This window comes from Eptesicus fuscus, chromosome 23 (genome assembly GCF_027574615.1).
Source record: "Eptesicus fuscus isolate TK198812 chromosome 23, DD_ASM_mEF_20220401, whole genome shotgun sequence".
Taxonomy (NCBI): Eukaryota; Metazoa; Chordata; class Mammalia; order Chiroptera; family Vespertilionidae; genus Eptesicus; species Eptesicus fuscus.
The window spans coordinates 9040426-9064140 of NC_072495.1; the positions used below are offsets into that span (position 1 = coordinate 9040426).

The following is a 23715-nucleotide window of genomic DNA, read 5'->3' on the forward strand; positions in this document are numbered from 1 at the left end:
AACCTAGGATTCCTCGTACTTTTCTTGAGTGTGTGGCATTGTCTTGGAGGCACACTTAGAAATCCTGCCCAACAGTCTCCTGTGGTCCCACAGTTAGGGAAACACCAGTGATCTCCAAGATCCCTTCAGTTCTAAATTCATTAGACACTCAGGTTTCTCGGAGGAAATCTCTTGCCCTCAGGTTCACTACCACTGTTCTTGACTGGGTTTTGGTTTTGTTTCCTAGAATTGAAGAACTAACCTGTGGTGGGATGGTTGAGCAGGTCCAGGAAGCCTTTGGCGAGACCATGACCTCTGTCGTGTCTTTGTGTGCTCGTTACCCTATTGCATGTGCAAATAGCATTGGACTCTTGTGTACCATACCTTACACCAGGTAAGAAGGAAATGCTTTTTATTGTGTATAAGTTATACCACATTGTAGTTAATTAAATAAAAATACTTTTAATTTAAAAAATTGAATTTTGCCCTGACCGGTTTGGCTCAGTGGATAGAGTGTTGGCCTGCGGACTGAAAGGTCCCTGGTTCGATTCCATTCAAGGGCATGTACCTTGGTTTTGGGCACATCCCCAGTAGGAGGTGTACAGGAGGCAGCTGATGTTTCTCTCTCATCGATGTTTCTAACACTCTATCCCTCTCCCTTCCTCTCTGTAAAAAATGAATAAGATATATATTTTTTTAAAATGGATGATTTTTTTTGCTTTGATTATCCAATGATATCATTCTGATTAAATGAGCTTGCCTCCTGACGCCTGACGTTACTATGTAAATTCCTTATTGTTGAGTTCCTACATGATCAAATGTGGCCATTAGAGATATTACATTGCGAGAATGGAGAGGTTTGATGAAAAGAAAAAGGTCGTTAGTTGTCAAAAAATGTTTTGCATGTGCACATCTTCCTTTCTTAGTCACTCAGTTAATAGTTTGAAGATGTCAGGCACTCATGAAGTCATTCTTTGAATCCCCTTATGATAAAAACATAAATTTTTTTTTCTGTTATAGCAACCTTGAGTTGATGCCATCAGTTTTTAACTTTGCTGTTCTGTATGAGCAAACCAGAACTTGAAGTTCCTTATTAATGAAGGAAATCCCCATTCTATAAAAACATTTCTGTGTTCAGTTATACATTGGAGTATTCTAAGTGGTAAACAAAGACCTATACCGACATGTTTTTTGTCCCTTTGATAACCTGAGTCTTAAGTGAGAGATTCTTGAGGGCTGGTCAGTTATGTTTGTTCTGTATAACCCTTTCCACCTGGCCCAGGAGTGAAGAGAAGTGCCTGGTGCGCAGTGGCCTAGTTCAGCTTATGGATCGGCTGTGTAGCCTGAGCAGTCAGACCGAGTCCAGCTCCAGTGAGAAACAAACCAAGAAACAGAAGGTGGCCACCATGGCCTGGGCAGCCTTCCAGGTGCTTGCCAACCGCTGTGTTGAATGGGAAAAAGAAGAAGGTAAGAAGCAGGATTCCTCTCCCTCCCTTCCTCTCTCTCTAAAATCAATTTAAAAAAAAGATACAGTCTAGTGGGGGAAATTGACCAGTGAACATATAATTACAGGGTGGTCAATGCCTTAATCAAGGTGAATACAAAGTGATGTAGGGTCATAGAGGTTTCTATAGACCAGCTGTGCTAGGGATCAGGCAGAGCTTACCAAAGAAGGTGACATGTCAGTAACTCTTGAAGGGATAATGAAGACTTCCAAGCAGAATAAACAGTGCACATAGGCACCGGGATCTAGGAAATCATGGGAAGTTCAGGAAAAGACAAAAAATTTATGTGGCTTTTATAAGAGACTAGAGGCCCGGTGCATGAAGGGGGTTCCCTCAGCCCGGCCTGCGCCCTCTCGCAGTCTGGGAGCCCTTCGGGGCTCCCCACGGGCCTAAGCCATCAGTCAGACATCAGTAGCGCTGCCGCGGAGGCGGGAGAGGCTCTGCCACTGCCACTGCACTCTAGCCATGAGCCCGGCTTCTGGCTGAGCGGAGCTCCTCCTGTGGGAGCACACTGACCACCATGGGGCAGCTCCTGCATTGAGCGTCTGCCCCCTGGTAGTCAGTGCGCATCATAGCGACCGTTCGGTCAATTTGCATATTAGCCTTTTATTAGGTAGGATGCTTGGGAGCGGGGGTGGGGGAGGCTCATTTTCATACTACAGTGAAAATGGAGCTCCAAAAAACTCTTTTATTTTTGAGAAGAGGTAGGCTGTAGGTTAAAATTAATGTTTTCATTGCAGTAAAATGGTGATTCTTCCCTGCCAATCACAGTCTGTTTTATTATGGTTTTTTATGGATTAATTATATTCAGTTTTAATTAAGAATAGTGTCTTTTCTCAACATTGAATCATTTTTCAAGTTGCTATTACCTTTTTATATGCAGATGTTATCTAATGAGGAGATGCTAATTGGATAGCTAATGAAATACTGAGCAAGTTAAGAAAAAACTGGGCAAGAGGAGAGGGCTTTAACAGGAGGCCAAGGGGGAGGACTTGCGAACATGCAGGCTCGCCATGGCTTCTTGGGGTTTCACCAGGCCTTTTCTCTCTTTAACTCTGAAGGCGGCTCCACAGAGGCTGTGCACTCAGGTCTGGCCCGTCAGGTGTCCAGCCTTCTTACTAACCATCTTGCCCGAGCGACTGAGTGCTGTGGTAACCAGGCTGCAGGGAACGATGCTCTCCAGGATGTCCTCAGTCTCCTCAATGATCTCTCGAGGTATGGCAGGACCGCCGAGCCCTGGGAGCAGGCCCTCTTGAATGATTGGGGTTCCTTTGGTTGGCCTTATCTTTTGAACCATGTAAATTTGTAGGCTGTTCTGACATACTCCTGCCTCAAAAATAGTAGAGAATAAAGTCATTGAAAAATAGTATTTTGTTCCAAAATGTGAGGATTATTCAGGTGAATAGCCACATCATAAAATAGTATAGTTTGCTTCAATACTTTGCCTTTCAAGTCTATGCATTTACATTCAATAACCAAAAATCCTTACCCTCTTTATAACAAGATTAAGGAATAATCAGTCAGGACCTATCATTAACTCACTTTCTCATGCTGTGTCTTTTTAAATTTTATTTATTGACGGAGAGAGAGAGAAACATTGATTTATTGTTCCACTTATTTATGCATTCAATGGTTAATTCTTGTATGTGCCCTGACTGGGAGTTGAACCTGGAACCTTGGCATATTGAGACAATGCTCTAACGAACTTAGCTATCCAGCCAGGGCCTCATGCTGTGTCTTTAAAAGAAGATTTCTGTGGAAGTTTAGGACCATCATGGTGAGCCATGAGGCCCACGAGAGCTTGTCGGCACAGGCTGCTTGTTGTGGCTCCTGGTGGACTCGAAGCTTTCTCCTTAGTGACAGCTGTGGCTGATCACAGACTGGTGAGGCCTGCCCAGCACTGCATGATGCCTCGTGTCTCGGGTACTCCTTAAAAAGGCCTGAAAGATGAACTGTGAGGCTCCGAGGTTGAGTTTCTAAGTCTGGGTGCTCTGTGAGTCATGCTGAACTACAGGATCTCATGTAAGTGAGTGAGCATCAGGAATCAGGAAATATTAAAAAATCTTTCTTTTTAAGTATTATTGGTGAATTCTGAGCTTTCATCAGATAATCACAAAAAAACCCTCAATTCTCCACCATCAAAGCACAGTTCCAAATCCAGGTCTTCCTCATGAAATCTGAAGTGATCCATTGGTTTAATCTCAGGTAGGGACCTCTTGCTTCTGAATTTCTATAGATTAACATTCCCAGCAACATGTACCTTTTCTTCCTTCTTTTTCAGGAGTCACATAGGTAAAGCCATCCTTAGCCAGCCAGCTTGTGTGTCCAAACTCCTCTCCCTGCTGCTTGACCAACGCCCATCTCCGAAGCTGGTCCTTATCATCCTTCAGCTGTGCCGGGCGGCACTCCCACTAATGAGCGTAGAGGACTGTGGGAACGTGGAGCTCCCACCATGGAGCTACTCTGTTCCCTCCCTAAACAGTGAGCAGGAGGATCCCAGCGACCCCGCATCCAAGATCGCCTCGTTGCTCTTAGCAAAGCTGGCAGATTATGTGGTCCCAGGTGAGCAACTTTGGGACGGGAAAATTGGCACTGCCGTTGTGGACACTCACACGAGCTTTCACTTGTCCACAGTGGCCAGCTGTGCTTTGTGATAAAAGAGATGAAGAAGGGAGAAGGGGCATGGGGAGAGAGGGAGGAAGAGAGATTCCAAAACCAGTGTTCTCACTGCACAAACAACTTTGCAATTTTTCTGTTTGCTTAAAGGATGTCAGACAGTTCTTTCTCCAACCGCTTCTGAACCTGACACCACATTGACAAAAACCAGTCCCAAGAATTCCTTAAAAGGAGATAAAGATCCTGGAGAAGAGAGTGAAGCAGTGGATGGCAAGCTCTCTATCTTTATCCATAAGCGGGAGGACCAGTCATCCCATGAAGTTCTCCAGCCATTACTAAGGTAACAGTGACTTAATAGCTACATGTCATCAAGCACTAACCATGTCGCAGGCTCTGTGCTGAGTAAGCCCCTTACATATGTTAACTGTCTCAGCCCTCTTAGCAATTCTAAGACGTAATCACTGCTACTGTCATCCCTGTCGTTACCCATGGAAAAACAGGCTGAGCTGAAAGGCAGACGCAGGGTCTCTATTCACAACTGACCACAGCTCAGTTCTGTCTCTCCAAACCCAACAGAGCAAAAGCCCTGTTGACAATGAATTGTTTGTATTCGATGGAGAATTTACTGTGTGACTTGGGCTTTGAGAAGGAATAATGCAAACAGTGTTATTGGCATCCTTCAGCCATCAGTAAATTTGAAGATGCCATTGACTGTGAGGTGGAGATATAAGATAAACTATTTTGAGGTTTTATTCATTGAAGTATGAATGGTATGATTGCTCAAAGAAGTAGAAATATGTCATTATTGTCCAATGACCACAAGCCTTTGGGGCCCTGTTAGTGGGATCCTAGACATCGGAAGGCCTGCCATAGAGCACAAGGGCCTGTAGAACAGGTGTTTATGTCTCAGGTGGAAGAGTCATAAACACCTGCTCTACATGATTTGGTGACAGTTTCATCTTCATAATTGGGTTCTTTGTCCGCCATCATGGCAACTGAAAACACTAATGGGCTGCTGGCATAAACTAAGCAGGTTCAGGGCAGATCAGTGCTTATGAAGAAATCTCTATAAGAAACTTCTTGAGAATTGCAAAACATCATAGTATAAGTTTGGTGGCAGAGGAAGCTGAATTATTAAAAAGGGAGATCCATTCATTCATATCAAGGCATTGAATTCATGCTGTTGTTAAAATTCCCCTCACTTGGGGATTCAGATCACTTACTGAGTGTCTCCTGTGTACTCGGCCTTCTTTATTGCAGGTTTAGACTCTCAATTTCATTCAACCCTTTAGTCTGTACATCATTTTCACGTAGGTATTTTATTATCCTTAAACTCCAAAAACAACTGTTGTTTTAATTCCTTCAAGTCTATAATTAAGCAACATAAGATAATTTCCTTTTGGAAAAATTGAGTCTTAACGGTCCATTTTAAAAACCTGTCATGGTGGCCTGACCCTGTTGCTGGATGGCCCCACAGTATGCAGCCCCACCTTTGACTGAGCCGGTAATGTTGGTGCCTCTCTCCCCTCCCCTTTTCAGTAGCTCAGAAGGACGGCCCTTCCGACTTGGTACCGGTGCCAACATGGAGAAAGTTGTGAAAATGGATCGAGACATGACCAAGGTAACCCTAATATGCAGACACCTGCTCCAACAAGGCCCACAATTGAAGCACATTTGCTGTGCTTCAGGTTTTCATAAGACTTTTTTTTTTTTTAATTTAAGTTCCCACAAAGAGGCAGGATGAGAAATTGAAGGCAATGGCTTAACTGAGGCCATTTTCAAGAGAAGTAGTCAAAACCAATTTGTCATTAATGTTAAAATGTAAAAGAGGCCCTAACCGGTTTGGCTCAGTGGATAGAGCTTCAGCCTGCAGACTGAAGGGTCCCAAGTTCAATTCCGGTCAAGGGCATGTACCTTGGTTGCGGGCACATCCCCAGTGGCGAGTGTGCAGGAGGCAGCTGATCGATGTTTCTCTCTCATCGATGTTTCTAACTCTCTATCCCTCTCCCTTCCTCTCTGTAAAAAAATCAATAAAATATATATTAAAAAATAATTTAAAGCAGTGGTTGTCAACCAGTGGTCTGTGGACCACTGATGGTCCATGAGGTCTGAAAGGTTGGCGACCACTGATTGGGACAATTGAGGTATAGCCCTAACCGTGGACCACTGGTTGACAACCACTGCTTTAAATTATAAAAATTTTAAAAATTGTTATAATCATATGGTAAAATACTGTACAACTCTCAAAAAGAGTCAGATAACTCTTTATACCAATACTAGAAGCCCAGTGCATGAAATTCATGCACGGGGGAGCATCTTTCAGCCCAGCCTGCACCCTCTCCAATCTGGGACCCCTCGAGGGATGTCTGACTACCCGTTTAGGCCCGATCCCACAGGCAGTTGGACATCCCTCTCACAATCCAGGACTGCTGGCTCCCAACTGCTCACCTGCCTGCCTTCCTGATTGCCCTAACCGCTTCTGCCTGCCAGCCTGATCACCCCTTAACCACTCCCCTGCTAGCCTGATTGATGCCTAACTGCTCCCCTGCCAGCCTGTTTGCCCCTAACTGCCCTCTCCTGAAGACCTGGTCCCCCCTAACTGCCCTTCCCTGCAGGCCTGGTCGCCACCCACTTTCCTCCTCTGCTGGCTTGGTCACCCCTAACTGCCCTCCCCTGCTGGCCATCTTATGGTGGCCATCTTGTATCCACATGGGGGCAGCCATCTTGTGTGTTGGAGTGATGGTTAATCTGCATATTACTCTTTTATTAGATAGGATAGGTATATATTCATGATATTTTGATAACTGATAGAAATAAATGGAAAAACTGCGTGTAGAGTGATCCATGATAATGTAAGTGAGAATGTGCATGGAAAACATCTAGAAGACTAATAGTTTTCTCTCTCTAGGTGAGGACACAGGATGTTTTGGGGAATTTCCCTTCCTCTAAATAATATGTTAATATGTAAAGTTTTGAAAATGAGTCTGGGTTGGTTTGGTAGTTGGGCACACAGATTTCACAGAGTTTAGTAATGAGAGGAGTGACATGGATCTTGAGAGCGTCTTCCATGCCCTGCAGGGTGGCTGCTGCGAGGTGGTCACAGAAGAGGCCGCAGCTGCTCTCCGAAAAGCAACCAAGTGGGCACAGTCAGGCCTCATCGTCAGTGTTGGGCCACCTGTGGAGTCGGTCAACCCAGAGACTGTGAGTGGACTGTCCACAGGTGACAAAAAGAAAACTGCCCAGACCTCCATTTGCCGAGAGAGGAACTCGGAGCTTGCGAGGTAAGTCCTTTCATAGGGTCGAGCCTGTCCACTCTCTTTTCACATTTACTTTGTGGTGGGTTTGTTTTTAGGGTTTTAATTTTATATCACCCATTGACCTGCTGGAAATGGGGACTGGGGCCTTAAAATACCCACCTGAGGTTGTGATGGACAAACAGGGAGACACTCCTGGCTGAGAGGACACCTAGAACCAGAGGCTTGTTGTTGTTATTTTAACGTGTTTTTACTTATTTTAGAGAGAGGAGGGGAGAGAGAGAAACATCTATCGGCTGCCTCCCATACTCACCCTGACCTGGAGTTGAACCCAAAACTTGGGTATGTGCCCTGACCGGGAATCGAACCGGCGACCTTTCGGTGCACAGGATGATGCTCGACCAGCTGAGCCTTACCAGCCAGGGCACATTTATTTTTTTCAGAGGCTTGTTGTTCTGAGAAAGGCCACAACCACAAACACCAGCTACAGTTTTGAGTGTTAGTGAACTCTGGCCTTGCTGCCTTTACTTCTTCCAAACAATCCTTCCCACCATCCCTGCTGTACACATAAGCTTCTTTCTGGGAGAGGAGTGGGTGAATGCATTTGCCAGGTGTTCCATGCTTGTGAGCAGTGCACAATCAAAATTGGAGGTTCATTGTTTCAGAGGAGTCTTAGTTACCAAAAAGATTTCTTCCTAATGATAACTTTCTTCTTCTCAGTCAGTGAATTCTGACGCCAACACTAAAAGCCACTTCTTGACATTCTTAACCATGGCACTGGGCACTGACAGTGTTCCCTGTTGGCACTTGCAGGACCGACCCCGTCCGACCCTTCATCAGTGGGCATGTGGCAAACAGCATGGCTGCGGAAGTGATCGCCCTGCTGCACAGCTTGCTAATGGCCCCTGAATCAAATGCCGCTCAGATATGGACCACAACAGCAGAAAAGGTCAGTGCAGTGTTGCTGCTGAACAGAGGAAGGAAACAAGGGTTCTTTTTTATTTATTCCTAGCAAGGGACATTTTTAGAAAAGCAAGATTTCCCATATTGGCCAATTATACTTGTTCCCTGTTTTCCCCCTCAAATTTGCTTTGATTTAGAAGTTTCAATTCTGTTCACCAGTTCTAATCTTGGAGAAGACAGGACAGAATTCTCAGGGAAAGAATGGCACCCCTTGATTCTCCTTCTTGCTTGTGTTTGAGTGGTGCCGACATTAGGAAATGGTGCAGTCTTGTTGATTGCATTTGTGAAGGTACTTGCTAAGTCTTACGGTGGCCTCTGTGTGATTTACACTCCCTGAGTACGCTGTCAGTAACGCATCATTACCGATGTAGCTAGAGCTCTGTGATCACTTCCCCTTTCCCATAGTCATTCTTCAAGTGACACTATGTACCATGTCCTAAAGGTAGTTGGGTGTGAGATGTAGGCAGTATGCTCTGACGGTTTTCCTTCAGATAAATTTTTGCTTTATTTTAGGAGTTTTATTAATTAATACAATGTTTGTTTCTCCCATATTTTGAGGTTGTGTATTTTCAGTTCTGTCCACCTACCTAAGGCAAAGATGGCAGGAATGTCAGGGGTCTTACCTAATAGTTATTTCATGCCTCCCATACCCACAGTTACTTCAGTACATGAAACCCAGTCACTGTTGTAGACACTTCATCACCCTTAGTATCAAAAAGACCAAAGCTCCAGCTCCTCCTACATGGACTGCTTCTCATATTTAGGTTCTGTCTCGTGCACTGATGTACATTCCACAATTGGGGAAATATGCAGAAAGCATTCTGGAAAATGGAAGCAGTAGTGGTAGAAAACTCGCCAAACTTCAGAGAATCGCCCGCCAGGCCGTCGCCGCACTATGTGCACTTGGAGGCTTCAAAGAGACAATCAAGATAGGGTCCGAGGTTCAGGTAACTAGCCACTGTTTCCCCATATCATTGTTTTGCTCTGCCTATAAGCATCCATTGATTAATTGACCATCTATACAGACAACTGTTGTCCACCTGTTGGATAAAATCCTTGGTCCTTCAAACTAAATAAGGAATCTGAGAAATGCATTCTAATTCACACTGTGTTGCACACTGAATATTAGAACATTATTGTATGTTGTTAACTGTGATACTGTAATACTTATGTCCTGTGGTGTCTTTAGTATTGGCAGTATTTTACAATTGAAATTTTGAGATTTAATTGAGATTAAATCATACTGTGACCACCTTGACATAAGATTTTAGGGTCTATTATTTTAACTCATGTTCAGGACTTAGTATGATAATAAACTGCTAATATTATATGATATCAGCATTATAATCAACTGTTACTTTAATTTACTCTTCCCACTTGTCACATGTAGAGTTACTTCCACTATCGGAGCTGGTAGGTGGTGCTGATCCATCTGTGTCTCTAGGTTTTAGGAAGAGGAATATCAGGAAGCATCGGAGTAGTGGCTTCTATCAATGAACAGGAAGGTATAGCTACAGTCAGATTCCCACCCATAGACTGTAGAAAGACTTCGCAAGCATCAGACACACTGACTATTCCATTGTCTAGACTTTGTGTTCCAAGATCAGAGGTAAGGTGATTTTTAAATGCATTATAAAATATCACTGCAAATGGTAACCGTACTATAATGAATAATGTGCACAGTACAGAACTGCAAATATTTGATTATCTTGAGTTTTACTCGTGATGTGTATTTATATATTGGGGATAATTATTTAATAGTCACATTTGTGTGAAATTTGTTAACTTGATGCCAAAATTCAATTCTTTGATAGAAATATTTTATTGTGTTATATTTTTTATTGTTTTGGTCTAGTTTGTAATTTTCTATATGGTGATTTTATTTTTTTAACTGATATTTTGAGAATTAACTCCAGATAATAACACCCTCATTTCTTATAAACTAACTACTTGAATTTAACTTTTTGCCATGCCCCCCCACCACCACCATCAGGCATTGCCTCTTCATAAACTGTCCATTACTGAGAAGGTAGTACAGGCAGTCCAGTCCATGTTGCTTCCTCAGGAGGGAAGTCTCTCTATTCATACCTCACTTCCTGCAACAGGAGATGGGTCAGCTCCTGTGATGGCAGTTGTTCGGCTCCTGGCTGAAATAAGAACAAGGTGAGCACCCTCCAAAGATCACCTAACGTGCCAAGGTGGTGTAGGCTGCAGAGGCAAGGTCCTCAGTGAGCTCCTGCACTCCAGGCTTGGCGGGTCCCGTCTCTGCACTTGGAAATAAAGTTTAGCTGTTCCCTTGAAAAAATAATCAAAATGTGATATGTGGAATGACGGCTCCACTGATTTGCTTTGGTAAAAGAACTTTGTTCTCTGACAGGAATTCCTGTCGCTTTGCCTTTTTTAAATGGTACAAGTCTACCTTAGTTCATATCTAGTTCATCATTGTCCAGACTGATAATGAAAAAGCTAGGGAATGCGCACAAGTGTTGGTGTTGGAAAGAAAAGCAGTCTTTTCCTGAAAATACATCTATTTACCATTAAGCCACAGAAACAAGTTTCGCTTTTGGTAATGAGACTTCTCAGAAAGCTTTCATGTGTACTTTGATTCAGGTGAGAATCAGAAAAATACAGATATTCCAAGCGTTTGGATTCCTCTTGTTCCCAGAACACTAAGGGTGCCCATGCAGTGCAGTTTAGGGAATGCTTTTTGGAGACAACTCTAATTTCTCACCTGGCACTTTGTGTCTCCATTTAATGGAGGTGAAAACCATCTTTTCCTTTTCTGATTGTCCGTGCAGTGTCAGCAGTTACCATGTGGGAAAAGATAAATTACTTATGTATTTCCAAACCAATCCAGCTCAGAAAAAATGCAAGAGGAAGGGGGAGTTTGAACCTTGTAAATTAGGGGACAAAATTGATTGAAATGTTTTTCACAGTTGACTTTTTAGAGAATGAACATTGATGACTTTGAAATATTGTAAATCTTTTAACATTAAGAGCATGCCTGGTCATGGCCCAGCTTTTAGAAGACAGCTTATTTTGTGAAGAATTCATACAACAGTGCCCAGCAGCTGTTGAAGTTCTTAACCTAGTAGCCCAGGAATGCAGTGCTGGTGAGTACCTGTTACAGAAAGTATTTATCTTATTGAGTCTTGTCAGCACATTACTTGATAACGGAAATTAAACAGTTTTCATACACACAGCCGTCAAACAGTTGAATTCTACAGACAATACTTATCACAATTCACTTTCATCCCAGATCTAGAAATGGAAATAAAAAGCTTTCAGTGTATACCAAATAGGAAATCAGCATTTTTCAGTTTATCTTCAGGGCCATGTCAGAGTGGGGTTTTTCTCCATTCATATGAATTCATTGCCTTTATTTTCCTATTGGAACTATTTATGAATGGTCCTTTGGGCTGCACATACTTTATGACTATTGTGATTGGCTACATTTGAATTCAAAATCAGGAGTTTGCACTAACATCCATCTTTGTGTGTGTGTGTGTGTTTATGAAAAAGTTTAAATAGATACAAAAATAGGAAGGTTAATATAATGAACCCTCATGTTCTCATCACCTTGTTTCAATAATTATCACCTGTAGCCATCCCTGTTTCATCTATGCTATATCCTCCTGATTGTTTTAAAGCAAATTCTTAGGTATTATTTTTTCCATAAATATTTTAGTATGTATCTCTAAAATAATAAGGACTCTTAAAAAAATAAGCACGATACCATGATCACATCTAAAAAATTAACAGTAATTCTTTTAATATTATTAAATATCTAGTCAGTGTTCAACCTTTTAATCCTCTCAAAAAGTCATACTTGTTTTTACATATGTTTATTTGAATCAGGATTCAAGCAAAGTTCATATACTGTAATTTATTGCTATGTCTTTTAAATTTCTTTTAAAATATTGATTCCCCTTAGTATCTTTTTTCCCCCTTGCAATTTATTTGTTGAAAGGTTTTCCACAGTCTGGATTTTGCCGATTGTATCCTTGTGGTGTCATTTAATATGTCCCTTTGTCCTCAAATTTCCTGTAAATTGGTAGTTGGCCTGGGTGTTTTTAAGTGAAAGTTTATGCTTGTCCCCAAGGATATAACTGGATCCTGTATGAAATTGTTCACAATTAGATTGGCATTCATTCCTCAGTGTTCTAGTGCTAGCATTCTCATGAACTATAAGGAAGAAATTAATCTTTAACTTCCTTAATAGTTCTTTTTATAGTTTTAATTTATGCTTTTTTAGCCACTTTTATTCATATCATTTACTATTCCTCATTTCATTTGCTTTTCAGTAACTGTCTAATCTTGTTTTTGTCCTTTTTCACATTTGACTTTTACTAGATTGTTTCTGTTTTTTAATTAGTCTTCGTTTTGTATCTGTTTTACTTCTCAAATCTCCTTTCTCTAATAAGCATAGTGCTGTGGAGGCAGGGACTGTTGTTAAAACTCAGAGAGACCCTGAGAATAGAGAAATAGAATAGAAGAAAGGAGTTTGCTAGACTTCTTGGGTGAAATTACTTGTGACTAATTTTTGCCCATAATTTTGTGTTATACTAAATTTTAGGTCCTTAGTTCCCTGCCTCTCCTTTTTAACATTCTCAGTTTATAGGACATTTATAAATGATTTTAGAAAGCATATAACATTTTAAAATGATTTTAGAAAGCATATAACTTACTGAATTAATTGCTTGCTTTTCTATAGGGCTCTTTGTGTATCCTCTTTTATATATTTTATGAAATAAAGAGGTCTCATTCTGTGAAATTAATTTTGGTACTTAATGCACAAACTAGAAAGTATAATAATTTAGAACAGTGATCTCAAATGGTTTTACTAATAACCACCTAACCCTTTTTTCCTAGTGGAAAATAACTCTGTGGTAACAGAGGTTTGGAAAGAAACATGTGAGAAGTACTGATTAATTACTACAAAAGAGAAGTCTATTAGCTTATCGATTTATATTCTAAAATAGCACCCTATGTCGTAAAATATTAAGTTGCTGACTTCTCAGTCATTTACCTGTAAAAAACAACTCTTCCCACCCCCAGCATCTGGGTTACTTTGCAACACAACAAGGGATTCTCACATCCTACAAGGAGTCATAGACTGTGCTTAGAAGAAATGTGTTTAATAAAGAGGATTCAAGGTGATGGGTAGAAGAGAAAATTCTTTGATTTTGATTTTTAACGAGAGGCCCGATGCATGAAATTCGTGCAAGGGGCTCAGCCCTCGCAGCCCCGGCTGCCTCGCAGCCCTACAGCCCCCGCCCACTGGTCATTCCGGAAGGTTGTTCTGAAAGGTCATTTGCCATCCAGTCTAATTAGCATATTAGCTCTTTATTATATAGGATTATATAGAATGTGTTGATATTTTTTCATTTCATATATGAAAATGTTATAATATTTATAGGCAGTAATATATTGAGTCTCTAAAATGAAAAAAATTTTTAAATGAATTCCTTCTATTATTTTACTTCATCTGGGATGAATTAAGCAGCAGATTTGCCATTATATTAACTAAGTCATATCAAAATTGTATAGCTTCTTTGATCCAAGGAAAGAGTATCTAATTCCATCTGATCTAGGAAGATAGCACTACAGAACTTTTTCCCATGAAGCAATATTCCTGAGAAGTTAACTTGATCCCTTGGCTGAAATAGCATAGGGAACAAATTTTAAAACGGGGGGAAAAAAGGCTTATAGAAACGGAAAAAAATGGTCAGGTTTAATTTGTACTCTTATAGAAGCCAGACTCTCTCAGGTTCAGCTGCTTCCTCTTCTTCCTAAATACACACATTCCCTGAGCCAAAGGTTTTTCTCAAACTTTGAACGGTCATAGGAACCCTGGTAAGCATGTTAAAATGCTGTCCAAGCTCTAACCAAAAATCACAATTGTAAGTTGTGGGTGGACCTCAGGCCTCACTTGAAGGAACAGTGCTCTGAATTCCCCTGACCCACCTTCTCAACCTGCCTCTCCTGTGCTGTCAGGCTTCTGTGTGGGCAATCCTTCCCTGAGACCCAGGCCTGGCAGCTTATCAAAAAGTGCTTATCAAAAATAGCTGGGCTCTTTATGACTAATTAGTTTACATTTATGTAATGGACTCCATGAATCCTATAACTACATAGTTTCCTTCTTTGACTTGTCTAATGGGAAACAGATCTGGACTTGTGCCTTCCAGGTGTAGATATAAAGGACAGTGAGCACACACCTCGTGGCCTGGCCTCACTCCTGCCTCCACTTTGACCCTTGTGTCTTGGCCTCAACTTTCCTTCCACTTTCTAATCCATATCTAATTCCATCTTCCATTGTGTTGGTGTCTGTAGCTGTGGTACAAGTCAATAAATCTTTCTTGCTATTATCCTAAACAATTCTGTTTTACTTTTATTGGACTACATTTTATTCCTCCTAAGACATCATTTTAAAAAATTGAGTTATAATTCACATACCATACATTTTGTCATTTAATAGTGTCCAGTTCATTGGGTTTTAATATATTCACAGAGGTGTGCCACCATTACCACTGTCTAATTCCAGAACATTTCCATCCTTCCTCCCAAAAAAAACCTTGTACCCATTATGCAGTCATTCCTCATTATCCCACATTGCTCTGCTGCTAAGCTATGTGTACTAGGCAAAGATGTCTCAGGGTATTTGCTCTTTTGTTAGGATTTGAATCATCTCTGCAAGCATTATTTTGCTTTGACCCTTCTCCAAAAAAGGTGGAGTGCTGCCCTGGCCGGTTTGGCTCAGTGGATAGAGCAGCAGTCTGCGGACTGAAGGGTCCCAGGTTCGATTCCGGTCAAGGGCATGTACCTTGGTTGCGGGCACATCCCCAGTAGGGAGTGTGCAGGAGGCAGCTGATCGATGTTTCTCTCTCATTGATGTTTCTAACTCTCTATCCCTCTCCCTTCCTCTCTGTAAAAACTCAATAAATTATATATTTTTTAAAAAAGTGAAGTGCTTTTGCGGGGTTGTAAGACTCGTTTTCACTTATTCGATGTATTCCCTCCAGGAGAGCGACTGGCAGTTGTGGAGGTGCAGTGTGAACGGCTGAGGATGCTCTACCGGGACTGTGCTAGGCCCCCACCGCCACCACTGCAGGCCGACCGGAGACAGGTGAGCCCTCTGCAGCACCACACCTCCTGCCTGACTGCAGCACTGGACACTGAAAAATGCCAACTAGCACTTCAATAGAATTTAGAATGAGCCTTTGAAAACCATTTGGAGGCATATATTCTACAGGGACATACTATCATCTTTGAATGTCAAAGCATATTGTTTTATCATTCTGAATATGGAGAAATTACAATAGAGGAGCAGAGCTCATTAACTTGTACATTTTCATGTCATCAACAACAGAAAAAGAACACTTTTTCAAAAATGTTAGATCTGTAGCCGATCTCATAAAAATAAGACTATGTAGAGAGAGAATAAGAGAGAGATTGAAAAGCAGAAGTTGCAAAATATTAACAATTGCTATATCTGTGACTTTCTAGCAGCACTATTCATAATAGCCCTAAAGGTGGAAACAACTTAAATGTCCATCAACTAATGAATGAATGCATAAAATGTGATGTATCCATATAGTGGAATATTATGCAGCCTTAAATAGTAATGCTGCAGTAATACATGCTATAATATGGGTAAACCTTGACCTTATGCTAGGCAAAAGTAGCCAGTTACAAAAGACCACATGTTGTATGATTCCATATGAAATGCCCAGAATAAGCAAATTCATAGACACAGAAAGCAGATTGATGGTTGTCAGGGGCTGGGGGGAGGGTCGGATGGGGAGTGACTACAAATGGGCAAAGGTTTCTTTTAAGGGGGACAAAAATTTTCTGAAATTCAGTCGTAGCGATGGTTGCACAACTCTGTGAATATCCTAAAATAACATTGAATTGTATACTTTAAAAGGGCAAATTATATGTTATATGAATTATATTTCAAAAAAATTAATGCATCTTAGTAAGAGTATATAAAAATTATAGTAGTATTGTGGGTGTGAAAATATTTCAAAATCAAAAGTTTAAAAAATATATAAAAAGTAATGTCACCTGAAACTTCATCATCTCCAGTTGCCTGTAATTTCTGTTTAACAAAAATGGGCTTCTGCAGTCCATTCAGTTTTTGTCTAGCTTTTCCCTTTCCATAGATGAGTACCTTTCCACATCAACCAATAAAAACTGAATAGTCCAGCATATAATTGTGCCTCAGTTTACTCACTCAAGCTCTTCTTGTTGCAAATCCACATTGTTTCCAGTTTTTGCTCTGATAGTGATCTGTATGTCTTTCGAGCTCATCTTCACATGAATCTTTTAGTTCTTTCTTTAGAATAAAAGTGAAACGGAGGGGTTTTTAAAAATATGCTTTCATCTGATAGAGAAGGTTGGAATTCTATGATTAGATTTATTAAAAACTATGAAAATGAAAAAATGAGGCAATTAATCTAACCAAGAAGAAAGGGAGTATAACCATAGAACTCCTTTTTTTATTTGAGCTGAATATTAAGTCCTGGTGATATAAATTCTGATTACCGATGAACCAGAATTTGTCCTATGACTGCACTGGGAGGATGAGGGGTGAGGACCTGTGTATGTACACGTGTGTCAGGAGAAGTAGGTCCGTGGGAATTGAAACCTCTCTGTCATAATAGAGGATAAATGATGTCTTAATGGGATATTAAAAATAGTGTCATAAGCATAGAAGGAGAAATATAGAGGTAAGATCAGAATTAACAGTTAAAAGAGTTAAGAGTGATTATTTTGAGAGCAGGACTGGGCTTAGGGAAGGAGACTACCTTTTCTTAAAGAAAAGTTTCCTTTGGTTAAAAAAAGATATGTTATTTAATGAATATTATTTTTCTTCTTTGAGCGAGTGAAAGGATTTGTATTTGCAATTCTGTTAAATGAGAGTTTTTCCCCAATGCAGCCCAAAGAGATAACTTGGAGCGCCTCAAGAGTGTTCCCACCTGTTCGAGCCTGCATGTTCTCATCGCACCTTACATCCGTCACCTTCCTGGCTGACCCCAGCGCTGGGGGCGGTCTGCCCCGGGGCACCTTTATCTACGCCACCTCACCACTGCCAGTTCAGGTGAGAAATCATATGACATACTGGCTTTTGCCTCTTTCTTTCAAATTTGAGAGAAAAAGCAAATTCAGCTCTCTGATTGTCTGCCCACTTCTGGTATTTCTTCAGGCCCCATCTTTTTACTGGGAAATAGAAATTGTTTCCTATGGAGATACTGATGACGACACTGGACCAATAGTTTCCTTTGGCTTTGCTACAGAAGCAGAGAAACGAGATGGGGCTTGGACTAATCCAGTGGGCACTTGTCTTTTCCACAAGTAAGTGGCTACTATTGCTGTTACTTTAAAAAAAAAAAGTAGTGGAATGGGTGCTTTAATACTAAAGTAATATCATTTTAATCTCTAACCCCCAAAATGTATAAAATACTGGTTGGAAATATGTTCATGTTTAGGGAAAGAGAATGGCTCCTAGGATTTCTCTACTAATTACTCTCATGCCACTGAACCCCCTCGACCTGCGCGCTACTTCCCCGCCTCCGTGTTGGCGGCTTAGCCTTGTCTTTGACTCCCCTTGTTTTTCCTCAGCAATGGCCGGGCTGTGCACTACAATGGCTCCAGTTTATTGCAGTGGAAGAGCGTTCGCTTAGATGTGACTCTCTCTCCCGGTGAGTGCAGCAGGAGCTTTTTCCCCACCCTCTGTAGGTCTGAAATGAAATAAACTTAGCAACTGGAAACAGTCAATTTGTCTTTTAGTGAAAAGGAAATACTTGTCATCGTTGTTCTCTAGTGTACACCAACCCTATCATTTTATAAGGCCATTATCATCTAGAGCCTCCATTTGGTAACTTAGGAGTCACATTTACTTTTGTTCCTCCATCATGAGAAAATTCTGAGATTTTGCTTCTCTCTGAAGTTTGGTCTTTCATCAGCTTGTTATTGATGAGCAGATCAATAGCTTCAGAAAAAGAGAACTTGCCCAGTCAGCATGGCTTAGTGGTTGAGCATCGACCTATGAATCAGGAGGTCACAGTTCAATTCCTAGTCAGGACACATGGCTGGGTTGCAGGCTCAATCCCCAGTGTGGGATGTGCAGGAGGGAGCCAGTGATTCTCTGTCATCATTGATATTTCTATCTCTCTCTCCCTCTCCCTTCCTCTCTGAAATCAATAATATATATATATATATATATAGAGAGAGAGAGAGAGAGAGAGACATATATATATATATAGACATATATATATAGACATATATATATATACACATACATATGTATGTATATATACATATATATATATATACATACATATGTATATATACACACACACACATATATATCCTATCTAGTAAAGAGGGAATATGCTAATTGACCCTCATGCCATCGCAAAGATGGCGGCGCCCACAGCCAATAAGGCGGGAATATGCTAATTGACTGTCCCGCCCTCAAAGATGGCAGTGCCCACAGACACAAGATGGCAGCACCAAGTCCCTTCAGCCCCGCCGGGGTGGCAGGTACACGGCAAGGCCGAGCCTGCTTGAGGGCGGGCCCGGCTGCTCCGCACACCTGCCTCCAGAGTCCCCCAGTCCCCTCAGCCTCCCCAGCTGCCCAGGGCCGGCCCAAGATGCAGGCAAGCCTCGGATGGTGGCTGCCCAGGGCCGCCCGAGGATCAGGTAACAAGGGCCGGCCGAGGCTTGCGCTGCTGGCAAGTAGCAGCAACAGAGGTGTGATAGAGCATCACCTTCCCCTGATCACCTGGTTGCCTCCTGATCCTGAGGGCTCCTGGACTGTGAGAGGGGGCAGGCGGGCTGAGGGACCGCCCCCCCTCCAGTGCATGAATTAGAGGTGGGCCCGGCCTTGCTGCGCAGCTGCCGCTCCGGTGGGCCTGAGGGGACTGGGCACTGCCATCTTGTGGCTGTGGGTGCCACCATCTTTGAGGGTATGGCATCCAATTAGCATATTTTCTCCTTATTGGCTGTGGGAGCCGCCATCTTTGTGATGGCATGAGGGTCAATTAGCATATCCCCTCTTTATTAGATAGGATTAGAGGCTGGTGCATGAATTTGTGCATGGGTGGGGTCCCTCGGCCTGGCCGGCTATTGGGGCTGATTGGGGAGTCTCGCCCAGTCCGGGGCCAATCGAGGAGAGCCAGCCTGCCTGGGGGATGGGCCCGGGAGGTTGGCCGGATGTGGGGGGAGGGGCTGCAGGAGGTTGGCTGCCTGGCAGGGGCAGAGGCCACAGGAGGTTGGTCAGCTGTGGAAGGTTGGCTGGTGGAGCACACTGACCACCAGGGGCAGCTCCTGCATTGAGCCTCTGCCCCCTGGTGGTCAGTGCACATCATAGCAACCAGTCTTTCTGGTCATTCCGCTGTAATGGTTTCTTAGGCTTTTATTACATATATACATACATATATTTTTTATTTATTTTTTATTTTTTATTTTTTTTAAAGGAGAACTCCACTACTAGCCATGAGGCATTTGTGAAATATATTATACAGGAAATGTAGACTTGGCTCTTGGTAGCCTGAACATCTGGTCCAGTTTTAACAAATATTCTGCCCAGATGTTTCAGTCACATAGTCAATTCAATTAAAAACCAGTCTTTTACCCCCTCCTTTTTTTGGCCTCCATGTAAGTAATAATCTATGTAGTAATGAATTGGGATCAGTCCTACCTGCTCCAGCAGTAGCAAAATATAGGCGTTCTTCTCACATTAGAAGAAGCCAAACATGTTGGCTCCGTATTTTCAGACAGGACATCTTAGCATCATCTCTGATTAAACTGACTATTCCCTGACTACTGGGAAGCCAGTCCTAGTGTATCTAAAACATATGAGGCTCTGTGATAAAAAATAGAATCACAAAACTTCAAGCACTTATTGGAGAGTTTGCAACAATAGGTTAGTTAGAAAGCTCCTGTGCTCGCAGCTTCTGGAAGTGGGAGTGCGGATGTAGGGGACATGCTCTACTTGGGCCTCTAAGTTCTATCCCAGTTCCCAGGAACCTCGTGAGAAAACAACAGGGCTTCTGTTATCTAAGCATCCTGCAAAAAGGCCTTAAATACATATAAGTAAGGGGCGCTTCAATGGAGTACCTTTAGGTTACATTGTGGGTTGAGTTTTAAATTATTTTAAGATCCTAGGGGGCCTGAGGGGTGCGGGAAGAGATTGGACAAAAATCTTACACCTATGGATGAAGACAGTGGCGGGGGGTAAGGGGATGGGGTGGGGGGGGGAATCAGGTGGAGGGGAGCTATGGGGGGGGGGGAAGAGGAACACCTGTAATAATCTGAACAATAAAGATTTATTATAAAATAAAATAAAATAATAAATTATTTTAAGATCATCCCTTAAGTCTTCTATAACTTTATTAAGAAATTACCTTTTTACCTTTATGCCATAAGTAATCTTCCACATATAAAAAGAAAAAAACTTATATTCCTCCATTTAAAAATCACACCCACTGTTTTCCATTTTTGTCTTGGCTGCCAGGAAAAGGCTAAATTTAATGTATAATTGTGGTAGCTAACTTAACTCAGACACTAGGTGTTTTTCTTCTCCTAAACATTTTCTTTTTACAATTGTTTATTTCTACAGTAACTTTGTTTCTTTAAATACAATCAGTTACTTCATGTATTTTTCACATGTAACCAATGCATAAATAAATAAAACAAAGATAATCAGTGATATGTGGCCTTGTCACACTGGTTGCAATTCGGAAGTTTATTTAATAGTAAGAGGGGAAAACATGTTGTTTCCTTCCTGTTCTCTGCCACAGGCGATGTGGCAGGAATTGGCTGGGAGAGAACAGAGGGGACTCCGCCTCCTCCGGGGCAGCCAGCCAAGGGCCGGGTGTACTTCACTTACTGTGGGCAGCGCCTCTCGCCGTATCTCGAGGACGTCTCTGGTGGCATGTGGCCTGTGGTTCACATTCAGAAAAAGGTAGGTTATCTTGTTGGGATGGAAAACAAATTCTGCTAGTAATTTGGATGATGCTCAACCCCATTGGAGGGGGAAATCTACTTCACCGAGTCCACAGATTCAAATGGTAATCTCACCTGGAAACTCCCTCACAGACACGTCCAGAAAGAATGTCTAATCTGGGCACCCATGGCCACCAGGCAAGCTGCCACATAGACTGATCATCACAGTGCACTTGCACAGTGTAGACTTTATGAAAGCAATGCCAAGCAAACCTGATCGTGTCTCCATTACCCTGAGGAAGTATATATATTCCACAAATGCCTTACTGGGAAAAATTGGAAGAAAGTATGTTCCAGGTGAAGGGAACAGCATATGCAGTGACATCAAGTAGAAGGGAACATATTAGAAACAAGAAAGGTCACTGTGGCCCTGACCGGTTTGGCTCAGTGGATAGAGCGTCAGCCTGCGGACTGAAGGGTCCCAGGTTCGACTCCAGTCAAGGGCATGTACCTTGGTTGCGGGCACATCCCCAGTAGGGAGTGTGCAAGAGGCAGCTGATTGATGTTTCTCTCTCATCGATGTTTCTAACTCTCTATCCCTCTCCCTTCCTCTCAGTAAAAAATCAATAAAATACATTTTTAAAAAAGAAAAGGAAAGGTCACTGTGTGTAGCAAAGAGCATGAGAGTGCAAGGTGAGGGTAGGCAGGGCTGGCTCCTACAGAGCTCTAGTGCCAGGTACACAGTTATACCAGCCCCTTGGCCTAGTTTCACTTGCTGTCCCATAGCTGGGGCCATGCTTATAGTTTGACATTAACACCTCAGGATGTTAAAAACAAATAAATAAGCCTAAGTCCTTTCAAGTCCTTTATTTGCTGTTCTTTCCAGAACACCAAGACTCGAGCTAACTTTGGCTCCCGCCCATTCGCCTATGCCGAAGGGCAGGCCCACCGCAACGCTGCTGACCTGTGCACTGACCTGGCAGAGGAGATCAGTGCTAACTTTGAGGCCCTGCCCTTTGCCATGGCATCTGACAGTGACAACGATGCTGGCACCAGTGTTGCATCAGACCCAGGCACTCATGGGCCACCGTGCAGGATTGCCGCTGTGGCCACCCCTCAGCAGCGTAAGCCACCTCCTCCCAGGGCCCCACTGCATTCTGGGAATGCAAATGCTGTTAGTCAATTTAATTTGGGCTCGTTCTGGTACCGGTGGGAATGGGGTAATTGGCCCAATGAAAGGAAATGGGGATAAGGAGGAAGCAAGGCAGACTTGAAAGTGAAACTCCCCTCCCCCCCCCCATATAGGACACTTGCCATCACTCAGTGCCACGTGGAATGTGGCCACGTGAAAGTGCAAGCCTGCAAAGTTGTCCTTTTTTTATGAGATAAAAACCCCAGAATGTTTTATGAAATCTCCTCATTTAAAAATGTTAATCATTTCTTTGAATTGTTTTAAAACTGAGGTCATCAAAGAATAAAAAGCTGATTGTAGAAGCTTTCTATTATTTGAAAATTTTCATAAACTGAATAAAACTGAGCTTTCTGAACTAAAGATGTCTGCAAGTCATATTAGGCCCTTAGGATACTGGTTTGCAAACTGTCTTAAGTATCTTCTTAATTTTTATGGTGAAGAACTTTTCAGATTCTTTCCTGAGTTGAATTATACCCATTAAACCTATCACAGGACTCAGGGTAATTATAAATAATTTCTTGGCTCTGCACTTGAAAATCCCTACAAATACTAGGAGTCTTTCTATCACATACATTAAGAGAATCCAAGTAATTATAAATAATTTCTTGGCTCTGCACTTGAAAATCCCTACAAATACTAGGAGTCTTTCTATCACATACATTAAGAGAATCCAAGTTGTTCATGGTGAGAAGTGCATGATTTTTCCAGCCTGCTCTTGCCTGGAACTCACTGCCGTTGTGCTTTGTTACAGAATATGACAGTGACACATCCTGTCATTACAAAGTAGAGCTCAGCTATGAGAATTTCATCACCTCTGGCCCAGACCCCCACCCACCTCCCATTGCAGATGATGAAAGTGATGACGATGACGATGACGACATCCCACAGGTAAGAGACCTGCAGCATCCACTTAGCTCGCTGGTGCCCAGGACAGGCCATGAGGAATGGTTTTGATCTGAGCGTACAAGACTGGAATTGTTACACTTTGAATGATGTCATTGGGTTTCAACAGTGCCTTTGCAGTGTTTGTTTTTCTAAACTACACAATAGCAATCCCTGTTGGGCTCTTTTGCCCAATACTGATCTAGAGGTGTTAGAGAAATGAAGTATTTGATAGTAATCCAGCAGTAAAGTTGGCTTTCGAGAGAAGGAAGTCTAGCTGTTGCCTCCTCTGGCATCTGAGGTGTAGTGAGTTGTGGTCCACACAGTGTGTTTCCATTACTGGCCTGTGAAGGGGTGAGAGTTGTAAGTT

The 23715-nt window shown here is 42.2% G+C and overlaps 1 protein-coding gene across 2 annotated transcripts in view; it reads left to right on the forward strand.

Moving 5' to 3' along the window:
- HECTD4 (HECT domain E3 ubiquitin protein ligase 4) overlaps window positions 1–23715 on the forward strand; it is a 157809-nt gene that overhangs the window by 95946 nt on the left and 38148 nt on the right. For both annotated transcript variants that reach the window (XM_028147247.2, XM_028147249.2), the window contains exons 33-51: window positions 227–373; window positions 1262–1446; window positions 2546–2699; window positions 3766–4046; window positions 4251–4440; window positions 5640–5721; window positions 7179–7381; window positions 8168–8303; window positions 9082–9264; window positions 9762–9926; window positions 10311–10480; window positions 11315–11430; window positions 15340–15443; window positions 17259–17420; window positions 17526–17674; window positions 17942–18021; window positions 21127–21290; window positions 22158–22395; window positions 23215–23351. In XM_028147247.2, coding sequence (XP_028003048.2) covers window positions 227–373; window positions 1262–1446; window positions 2546–2699; window positions 3766–4046; window positions 4251–4440; window positions 5640–5721; window positions 7179–7381; window positions 8168–8303; window positions 9082–9264; window positions 9762–9926; window positions 10311–10480; window positions 11315–11430; window positions 15340–15443; window positions 17259–17420; window positions 17526–17674; window positions 17942–18021; window positions 21127–21290; window positions 22158–22395; window positions 23215–23351 — 3046 coding nt within the window. The remainder of the gene's footprint in view (window positions 1–226; window positions 374–1261; window positions 1447–2545; window positions 2700–3765; window positions 4047–4250; window positions 4441–5639; window positions 5722–7178; window positions 7382–8167; window positions 8304–9081; window positions 9265–9761; window positions 9927–10310; window positions 10481–11314; window positions 11431–15339; window positions 15444–17258; window positions 17421–17525; window positions 17675–17941; window positions 18022–21126; window positions 21291–22157; window positions 22396–23214; window positions 23352–23715) is intronic.